Source organism: Marmota marmota, unplaced genomic scaffold (assembly GCF_001458135.2).
Source record: "Marmota marmota marmota unplaced genomic scaffold, marMar, whole genome shotgun sequence".
In the NCBI taxonomy this organism is placed as follows: domain Eukaryota; kingdom Metazoa; phylum Chordata; class Mammalia; order Rodentia; family Sciuridae; genus Marmota; species Marmota marmota.
Genome location: NW_026000169.1, coordinates 1,552,494 through 1,563,435, shown reverse-complemented (window position 1 = coordinate 1,563,435; position 10,942 = coordinate 1,552,494). Strand labels below are relative to the sequence as shown.

Below are 10,942 nucleotides of genomic sequence, written 5' to 3'. Positions count from 1 at the left end.
TATATATATTAATTGGTGGAATCCTCAAAACAACCCTATGATTTACCATTATGATTATCATTTTTTTCCAGCGAAAGGTTAAAGAAACTTATCCCTAGGTGACAGAGGTGAGGGACTGTTCCAGAATCCATCTACTCAGCACAACAGCTCCTGAGTGTGGTCACAATGACACAGTCACGTGTGTGACCATCAAGGCACAAATGTGGAGCTGGGGCTGTAACTCAGTGACAGAGTGATTGCCCAGCATGTGTGAGGCACTGGGTTCAAGCCTTAGCACCACATAAAAATAAAATAATAAAATAAGGGCATGCTATCCATCTATAACTACAAGAAAACAATTTTAAAGGAAAAAAAATGTGTATGGAGTAAGTTCCTGGCTTGGAGAAACACAGGTTTATCTTCACAGAGCTTACAGTCTGGTTGAGACTGACATTAAGCAAATAAGTGTGTGCGTGTAGTTATTCTGTGACAGTATGGAATTGTCTTTAGGGATCTTTTTTTATGATGTCCAGCTTTGAGAAATGAATCTAAGCTGCAAGCGAATAAACCCTAAAGATACTATTGCAAGAGTGAGATGCCCATGGTTATGCAGTTAATGCTAAGTGAGCAAACACTCTCACCCAGGGCTAGTGCTTTCTCTAGAAAGTGAGAGAATTCTTCAGCCCTTCAGTTTCTAAACTCTGATGTGCTTCTCCTGAACACATGTACGCTATCCGTATACAGCCTTCCTCATAAACTTATAAAGCATCCTTTTAAATCATCAAATTTTTCCAATATCAGCCTCAGTGGAGTATTCCTTTTAAAGGGTCAGGAACCCCTTTGCAGGGCTTCTCACAGCTCATGTGCTATTTCCACACGAATCCCTGACACTAACCCAGCCCTTCCCTCGTTTGGCTTTCAGCCCGAGACAGTGACGGAGCTGAGGAGGATATAGCATTAACTTCATGTGGTACTCCCATCCCGAGGCAGGTAAATGTGCTCGTCTCACTCACCTAGAGGAACACAATAAGCACTCCTTCCTTAGGAGAGCCTTCAGACCTCACCTCCAGTGGCTGTGCCCTGAGAGAGGAAAGGCAGAGCAGGATCATCCCCAAAGGTACATGGAGCTAGAGCCATCTGGATTCAAGGGTGGCACGAGAGAGGCAAGGTACCCTTTTAACCCATTCCCAAGCCTCTGCAAGCCTCCACCACAGCCATCAAGAGACATGGTATATTCTGAGGCAGGGGGATGTCCCTGGAAAGAACAGGGGACTTAAAGGGCTTGTATGAGGATGAAGAGGAGCAGGTTGACTGAGTTTGATGTTGGGGTCAGTAGAGGATTGTAAATATGCATGAGTGTCGGGTCCGTTTTTAGTATCAGTTGTCTAAATCTATCCCCTGAGTCCCACCAACTGCCTCTCTGAATCACCGTCTAGCTCTGGCAGCCCAGGCTGCCCCCCAAGAACTGGGCTAGGTCTGTCACCATCATCTGGATGGCCAGATGGATGAACCAATTTTAATCCTTTCAGGCGAAAACAGAGGGAGCATTACTGAGTGGATTGGATGTAACTCAGATTTGTGCTGTGATCGCTCGAAGACATTCAAAGGCAGACAGCCAAAAATACTGCACTGGCACACAATTCTTGCATTATGGGGATCAGAGGCAACAGAAATCCAAGAGTGAAAGTCATGCTTGTTCAGTGAACTTGACCAGGCAACCAGCTAAGCTAATCCCTCTGGTCTGTTATCTGAGGCTTTGCCGTTTCCTGCAAGGACGCGTGGAGCAGGACGCGGCTATCTATCATTTGCTGTAATTAACCCTCAGGAGGGCATTTACACAATGAGAAAATCTTTATTATCCCCTGTAAGAGTTTCTTGGATGAGTTTCAATTTCCAGCAATCAGCTATTCAAGAATCTTACAAAAAGATTCTTATTAATGGCTGCGAGGGTAGCCTGATACAAGTAGGCTCAGTATTTATTTCTCCCTCTTTTTTATTAACAAAGAATTAAGTGATGGTGAGATGATAATATTTCAGGCATCATTCACATTTTCATCCCCTGTTTGGCTCAGAAAGTTGACGATGGCATTTCTTCCTTTCCAGACTGTTGATCTCACACAGGAGTATTTAATCCCACGGGCTACTCTAAGCCCCCAGCAAGATGCAGGATTATAAAGTCTACAGGAAACATGAGCAGTGAAAACCCAGGAGGCGGTCCTGGTTAACGTAGCCCTGGCTGCGCACTGGAGAGATCAACGAGTTGTGCTGCCCACCGAGGCCCGTCCTTCCTTCTCTGTTTCCTTGACCTTTACATCCATCGGGACCCTTCATCGGAAGACTGCCCTTTCAAGCAAAATTACAATCTTGCTGGCCACTGTACCTCAGCTGTGTGTCTCTTTCTTCATTCGTGAAACTGAAAACATCCATTTCTTAGCAATGCTGGAAAGAAGTGGTGCCTTGTTAATGGTCTAAAGAAATTAGGGCCATTCTAATGCAACAAAGTATAGGTGTTAATGGCAACCAACTGCTGGATTAGTCCTCTAGTTGATCATTTTTAATCATGCTAAGAAACACATGACAAAATTTACCATCTTAACCACATTTAGATGTTCAGTTCAGTAGCATTAACTACATTCACATTGTCGTATAAAAGGTCTCTAGAATTTTTTTCATTTAGCAAAATTGAAATCTTATAGCCCCAGGCCCTGGCCACCACCATCTGCTTTCTGTTTCTATGAGTTTGATTTAGATGTCTCACATAATAGAATCATCTAGTATTTGTCTTTTTAAAAAATTTTTCTGCTTTCTCTTTACGAAAGTTTACGTATTTCTTATAGAAAATACAGGTAAGTTAAAAAATGCAATTCATACTCCTCTGTGTCAAAAGTAAACATTAACATTTGTAAGAATTTCTTACTAACAACTGATGATTATTCTACTACTCTAATCTAAAAATTATTCAACTCAGAAATTAGCATTGCTGTTAAAAAGTTCAGGCAGTGAAATCAGATTGGTTAGTTCCAAATCCTGACTTCACTTTGGGCAAGCAACTAGTTTCCTTGCTGTCTCATTTTCCCACAGTTTCTAAGGTTTCAACCCACGGTCAGCCAGCTTCTTTACTCTGGGCCTGGAACTGAGGCACAGCATCATGGCAAAAGATTGTGGCAGAACAAAGCAGCTCAGGGGCTGGGACTGTAGCTCAGTGGTAGAGCACTTGCCTTGAATATGTGAGGTACTGGGTTTGATCCTCAGCACCACATAAAAATAAACAAATAAATAAAGATATTTTAAAAAATAAAAGAAAAGAAAGAAAGAAAGCATCTCAGAACATGGCAGCCAGGAAGCAGAGAGAGAGGGGGAAAGGGTTCACAGGGAAGATCAGTATTTGTCTTTTGTGACTGGTTTATTTCACTTACCATGATTTCCTTAAAGTTCATCAATGACATAGTATGTAACAGGATTTCCTTCTTTTTTAAGGTTACATAGTATTCCACTGTATGGGTATACCACATTTTCTTTATTTTTATGTTGATGGATATTGAGTTGCTTCCACCCTCATGGCTACTTTGAATAATGTTGCAGTGAACATGAGTGTTCAAATATCTCTTTGAAATCCCCTTTTCAATTTTTTTTTTTTGGATATATACTCAGAAATTGGATTGCCACATCATATGGTAATTTTATTTTTAATTTTTTGAGGAATCTTCAAACTGTTTATCTTTGTGACTACACCATTGTATATTCCCACCAATAGTGAACAGTGTTCCAATCTCTCCACATCCTCACCTGCATTCTTTATTTCCTGGGTGTTTTTGTTTCTGTTTCTATAGTGGCCATCCTAATGAGTTTGAGGCATTTAGTCATTTTTCATAAAGAAACCCCAAAGGGTTGAGGGGTATAGCTCAGTGGTAGACCACTAGTCTAGCATGCACTAGGCCCTGAGTTGGAATGCTAGCACTACCAGAAATAAAGAGAAACACAAAATATGATTGACTTGGAATTTTCTATAAAAGTGATAGCAGAATCCCCACCTGGACAATGTGAATAACATAGACATTACCATGGACAGTAGGTTGATAGGCTTCTCCCATGGTGCTACCACCCTGAAACAGCTAATATGGCAGCAGACAGTGACCTGCTTTGATGAACCAGTAATAGCAAAGGTAAAGCCACTCCATGTGATGCTCGTAAAGGATGTTAAGTGGTGAACATAAAAAGCCAAGTCTGCCTGTCTTGATGTTTCTAATGAGCTGGTGCCTCCGTGCTAATTGTCTAGCCTTCATTCCTCACGTAGCCCCACATCCTTCCCAGGTTTCATCTGACCTTAAGTACTCATTTGTTATTTATATCAGGACCAAAGTCAGAGGTGCACCTCCAGAAAGGTTCTTGGGGGTCCAATTTAGCCTTCTTATTTTTCATAGAAGACAGAACCTTGGAAAAATGGAATGACTTACCAAAGCCACACAGCAATTAGTGGTGGGCCAGGTTTTCTGACACCCCCCCCCCCAGGCCAGTCTTCATCTCCCTCTGTGAGGCTTCTCTGCTCCTACATTTCTGTATTAGCAATTTAGGTATGCCCCCCTTGGGAACCAAAGGAGATAGTGATTGTTGAGTGCCTGCTGTGTGAAGACATTGTGAAAAATAACTAAGGCTCCATATGTGTAACAGCCTTTTTAAAGACCAGTAGACGGCAGGGATTATTCAATAGCAACAAATATTTCCTGAGCATGGGCAAGGTTCCAGGAGTCACTGTAGGACTCATCCCTAGACAAGGCAGACAGCACTGCCTTGGCCAAGCTCTTGCGTCTGTGTCAGAGATAACACAATGGAGACGCTTTCAGGAACACAGCTTCCTTGTCTTACAGATGCAGAAAAGGGATAATATGTCTTCTTAGTCGCCAAACAAAGCCAGAATCCACGTTCTCAATTCTATTCAAATGCTCATCCTCTACACAACAGAACAACATTGTCATACATTTTTCTGCTACATTGACATTAGCTGCTCTTAAAAAAAAAAAAATGTGCCCTAAGTAATGATACCAGCACAATCCCAGGACCTAGGCAAATGACCAAAGCACTTGACCCTCAGCCTTTATAGGTAATGAAAAATTGAAAGAAAATTTTCAGCATTAATCCTTTATGTTCCATCATCCCATTTATGGAACATCTGAAAACTTACATTAAGCAACACATATATCATTGATGATGATTTTGAGATAAATGTTTTTAGAGTTCTAGTCTTTCAAGAAGAGTAATGCCTAGTAACAATATTCATTAATATCATTGATATTCGTGATAATAAATTATGTAAGCTCTAGGTTCTAATTTCTATTTGAATACACCTGTGTCGATTTTACTGCAATATTAACAGAACTGAAATCCTGGGGTTTCATGGGTTAAGTAAAACCCTGACCTGTATAAATTAAGTGGTCTTAATCAGCCAATTTAGAAACAAACCATACAACCTTATGTCTGCTCTTGGATAAAACCAGTATCATCGATCCTCTTGAGTTTTATTCCAATAATTATGACAATGATTCCTTCAGCAAATTTTGTTTTTCAAGCAGGAGATGTTTCTGTGCAGTTGGCTGACAGAGTTTTAAAACCTACTGAAGCATATCCAATGGCCTAATATCATCTCTCAAAATGTTTTTTCCAGATTAGTGAAGCTAAAATTGAACCAAATTGCCTCTGAAGTTTACAGCACAGTTTTACCTAATTTTTGACGATGTATTGATTAGATCTGGGATATTGTAGTTTGCAAGTGTCTCATTCAGACTGTTTCACAAATGGTGCTTTGTTGTAAGGTTACCTACAGGGAGGAGAAAAACTCTTAGGGCATTCAGTTCCGCCACTCAACTGGCCTAGCAGAGATGAATACTGTGGGGCACTAGGAGGAACTTGCTGTCCCCCTCCCCTGCCCCACAGGCCCCCTCAGCCACTTGGACATGCTCCTTACTGTCTCTGCTTTCCTCTGTGGGTGTTTTCACTCACTACCCACAGACTGATTCTCTCCCTAGATGTCAGATTCCTGAGAGGGACTTGGATTGGTCCAACTGATCACTGTCCCTGATTGGGACCTCCTGTGCATCTTCCCATTTAACTGACAACCAGCCTATGGACTGCCTGATCTGGCATCCACCATTAGTACATTCATCTGTGTCTGGCTTGGTCCCGTGAACCTGCGGACTTGGTCATGTATGTCTGCTTTCTGTGGGAAGCGCTGGGCAGTCAAATATCCTCTGGGCAGTGGGGAAAAGCACAGCATGCACTTTGACCAAAACAAGGAGAGACTAATCCAGGAAAATATGATTTTATGAAATTATAGAATATTTTAATGAAAATACTATTTAATTTCTTTTGAGTTTTAGCAGCAATTCACATAAAGCTATGAATCTCAGTTCCTTTAAGTATTTTTTAAGCTGTCAATGGATCTTTTATTTTATTTATTTATATGCAGTGCTGAGCATCAAACCCAGAGCCTCACACATGCCAGGCAAGTTCACTGCTCCTGAGCCACAATTCCAGCCCCTTGCAGTTCCTTTAAATGGAGATCTATGAGGAATTTGCTTTAGAAAAAATAGATAAAACTATTTATGCATGACATTTGTACCAAATTCAATAAATATCATTTGAAAAACTAAAGTCATTTCTTACATGTAATGAGTTACATAATTCAAAAGGTGTTTATTCTCTTACACATATTAAATAGCTCCCTTCTGATTTTACTTATTTTATTAAAAAAAAAGGTATCAATGAGAAACTTCATTTTTAAATATCAGCCTGATATAATACAGCCAGTTAGCTCAGGTAGTTAGAACTTGGTTCTAATAAAATAACTGCCCAGGTATAGTTAGTATTTCCTTCACTCTTTTTTTTTTTCCTGATTTGAAAAACATCAAGATTTGCTTCCCTCCACATTAAATTTCATGATCTCCCCTTAAGCTTACAGGACTTTCTAATTATGCTTCATTTCAACCTATGTTTGGGTCAAGCTAAAATTTTTTCATTCTGTCTATTCATTATTCCTTTTGTCTTGCTAAAATTTCCCTTTTTCTAGAGTAATACATAATCACTTTTTTTTTTTTTTTTGTACCAGGAATTGAACCCAGGGCACTTAACCACTGAGCCACATCCCCAGCTCGTTCTTGTATTTTATTTAGAGATAGGATCTCACTAAATTGCTTAGGGACTTGCTAAATTGTGGAGACTGGCTGTGATCTCATGATCCTCCTGCCTCAGTCTCCCAGCCACTAGGATTAAGGCATGCGCCACCACACTCGGCTGAGTAATACCTATTTTATATTGGCCAAATCCATGCCATCTTGTCCTTCCATAATCAATTTGGAATCCACCTTTTCCTAGAAACTTTTTCTGCTGATGTGGGGAGATGGGGTTGGCACATACCAAACTGCACTTCAGTTCTGGCAGAATGAAGGAGGCAAGATACTTCTGGGACATTCTCCTCAGAATAAGCCTAATCATCTACTTTAAAAGAACACAATTAATAAAACTAAACTAGAAAGTCTCCTTTTGCTTCCTTGAAACAAAAGCCTCTATATTTTGCACCTGGGGGAGATGCTTCCAAACCAACAGTAATCACACAGAACTGAACTTATAAGATGCATCTAACACCCGAATAAAGACTTTTTCCTGGGTCTGTTCAAAATGTCATAATAGGCCAGGTCAATTTTAAGCCCTGGTCTCTTGTGAGACTTGTGTTTGCCACTATTCAAACCATGTTTTAAATTGAATTTGTGTTTTAGCATATATCTTGAATATACTTATTCAAGATAGTTATCTTAGGGGAACACACACAAAGATTCTACATTGCTTAAAACATGTACTAGTTCTGAAACAAGTATTAGAGTGCCCTTCCTCCAACTGTCTTCCAGAATGTCTCAAGGAAACAGGTGTGATGGGCTTACTACCATGGCCCGCACCACTGCACCCTGCTATGCCAACACCTTTCAAATGTCAGATCAGAGAAGTAAGCACAGCTATGAATTTCTAACACTGATCTGATTCACCCCTCAAATATCTTCCAAGTGCACTTTGGAAATCCCTTTGAATATCTTTCTGGATTTTTCTTAAAACGGTGAAAATATTAGAAGTTGAAACATATTTAGTATCTGGTTAAATCAAGTCCAAGTTTGCAAGTGGTGTGGGTCCTGAAATGTGTCTCCATAGGATTCAAGATAAACTAAGCCAATAGGAATTCCAGTTGCATCTGTTACTGCACACTAATTGTAAGATGATGGTATATCTGCTACAAAGTAAATACAGAGGAAGCTATCCATGAAAGAGGTATAAAGCAAGAAAATATATGAATTATAGTGTTGCATGTAGATTTCAATTTGTGAAACTGACAATTTTTAACTTACTAATATTTTCTTTACATGATATAAATTTCTAAGCAGCACATTGTGCCTTGGAAATTCCTTTTAAATATGTAATGCATCCCTTAATTATTCTGCTTTAAGAGTTTGAGAATTTTACATCTTTTTAAACAGGACCCACCTGCATATCTTGAGGGGGCTGGACTTTTTAAATTACATGCTATAAATAGAATTTTTTGTTGTTGCTCCCACCTGGATTTATTTGTATGTAGGAGAATTTGTGTAGACTTCATCTGTAATGAATTTTTAAATTCCTCAATGTTTAATTCAGCAGCAATATGCCTAGGGCAATTTATTTCTAGAAAAATTTAGTTTCTCAATTTTAGTCTTAAATACGTGGCTGGTTCAGATTTTTTAAAAAAATGTTTGCTGTATCTGTTATTATTAGGGTTTTGTTTAAAAGCAAATGAAAAGAAATTAGTATGTACCTGTAGCAAAATAAAATCTTAGATCATAAGGATCTTCAAAATGCCCAGTCCTTTAGGCTAACAATAATTTTTTTAAATAGCATTTTGCAGTTTATTGCACTTTACAACTTACAAATGATTTTCATGTTCATCATCTCATGGGATTCACTGGGTGGAAAAGCCAATGCTTTTCTTTTTCCATTCAGTATTGGGGATTGAACCCAGGAATTCTCGGCCAATGAGCTACATCTCCAGTCCTCTTTATTTTTCATTTTGAGATAGGGTCTCATGAAGTTTCACAGGCCGACCTAGAACTTTCGATCCTCTTGCCTCAGCCTCTGGAATCATTGGGATTACAGGCCCACTGCACCCTGCCATGCCAATGCTTTTCAATTATAAAACATATATATCTCACTAAAATACGAAGAACCTCACTTAACAAACTGCGTTTGGGTCATTATTATGCTGCTGGTTTGGGTTTGTTTTTTGGTTTTTTGTTTTGTTTCCAGCATGATCTGATCTACCTCTAAAGTAAAAGAGACACATACCTCCATAAGAATCCTTATTTATTTATGGGCAGAGATGTCACTGTAAGATTTTTTTTAAAGTTGTGTTCTTGGATTTAAGCTATAGTTATTACTGCTGTGTCCTGCTGTGGACAACTGATTTTTCTAAACACCAAAACAACTGATAGAAGTGATTATTTTTAAAATTAGGAAAAATAAGTCAATTTTGTGGAAAGTATCAGTGTGGTAGGCTTAAATGCTATTCTCCTAATATTTCCCAACTCCTTCTGGCACACGATAGAATTACAGTTTTTGTCCATTTTGTGGTTGGGTAGGACCATGACACTAATTCTGGCCAGTAGCCTGTGAGCAAAAGTGATGTCACTTCTAAATCCCATACAAGCCAAAGCAATTGATTGTTGATACAAGATCCTTGTGAGCTTCTTTCTTCCTGCCATGGTGGTAAGCAATATTCCAAATGGTGGCTGCTCTATCCATCTGAATTCTATGTTGAACATGCAGTGTGAGCAAAAAAAAAAAAAATAAAGCTTGGTTGTTCTAACCACTGAGACATGGGGCTGCTTGTTACCTCAGTTAACCTGCCTATCCTGACTGGCATAGCCACTGAACCGGTTGTTTGGTATCCTGAAGTAAAACAAGGAGTTGCTTGCCTGAATATTTTACTTTGCCACCTGTTATTGCAGTGTTCTTCAAAGTCGTTCTTAAAGAAGAACCACTCTGTCCTTGACTGATACACGCCAGACCTATCTGCCAGCCTTGTGGCTCCACGGTTGTCCACATAATTACAATTCACTGTGAGAGCCACCATCATAAAAGCATTTAGAAGGTGAGGTGGTAACTTAGAACAAAGAGCAACTCTGTCTGGGAGACCCAAGACAAGAAAGACTTCAGAGAGGAGGTCAAAAACTGGAGCTCTGTCTTCTAGGATGGATAGGAATTCACTGGGCAGATAATGTAGGGAATGAGCAGCCATTAACAGAAGTCTGTGTGTGACTTGGTAAACGTGGTCCTCTGGATGAATTTGAAATTTTGTCCCCAGCCCCGGAAGCATGCAACCTCAGGCCAGGGCCCAGGGCTTGCCAAGTAGAATGAGGCTTGATTCCAACCCCTCCTCACCATCTTCGATGGGTATCTTTGTTTATTAAAAAAAAAAAAAAAAAAGGCTAGTCTACTGTCTGCAATGGCCCCAATAAACCTAGATACATTCAGAGAACTGTGGGGCTTTTGTTATTTTGGCGCAGGAATGCACAAAGGGTGAAGCAATAGGAGAAAGGGCTGGAGAGCTTGGCTGAGTGTGGGCTTCTGTCCCAAGAGGAGGCTCTGAGACATGGCATGTGAGTGAAGAGCCCTGGAAGGAGAAAGCACATCATCAGTGGTCAGCGCTGCTCCGAGCCCTAGGGAGCCCGAGGCAAAGGAAAATGTGATCCCTCTGTCTACTCACCAAAATACCCTCCCCAGTTTGGAAAGTGCAATTAATGAAGTCTCCAATCGAAAAATAAAAAGTCCTTCATTGTGCAATCACTTTGCCCACCAGTGTCAACCCTCATACCCGGGGGAGGGAGGTGACAGCCACACAAGCCTGGGAACCGCAGCTTGGTTGGAATCAATTATTCCTCTTACACAATAACAC

The 10,942-nt window shown here is 40.1% G+C and overlaps 1 protein-coding gene across 2 annotated transcripts in view; it reads left to right on the top strand.

Moving 5' to 3' along the window:
- Gprc5d (G protein-coupled receptor class C group 5 member D) overlaps positions 1-2,358 on the top strand; it is a 9,705-nt gene extending 7,347 nt beyond the window's left edge. The window contains exons 3-4 of one of the 2 annotated variants that reach the window (XM_015498181.2): positions 902-969; positions 2,083-2,358. In XM_015498181.2, coding sequence (XP_015353667.1) covers positions 902-969; positions 2,083-2,154 — 140 coding nt within the window. In that variant the 3' untranslated portion in view covers positions 2,155-2,358. The remainder of the gene's footprint in view (positions 1-901; positions 970-2,082) is intronic. The other variant, XM_015498182.2, reaches the window with a different exon arrangement.
- Positions 2,359-10,942: the final 8,584 nt, after the last annotated feature.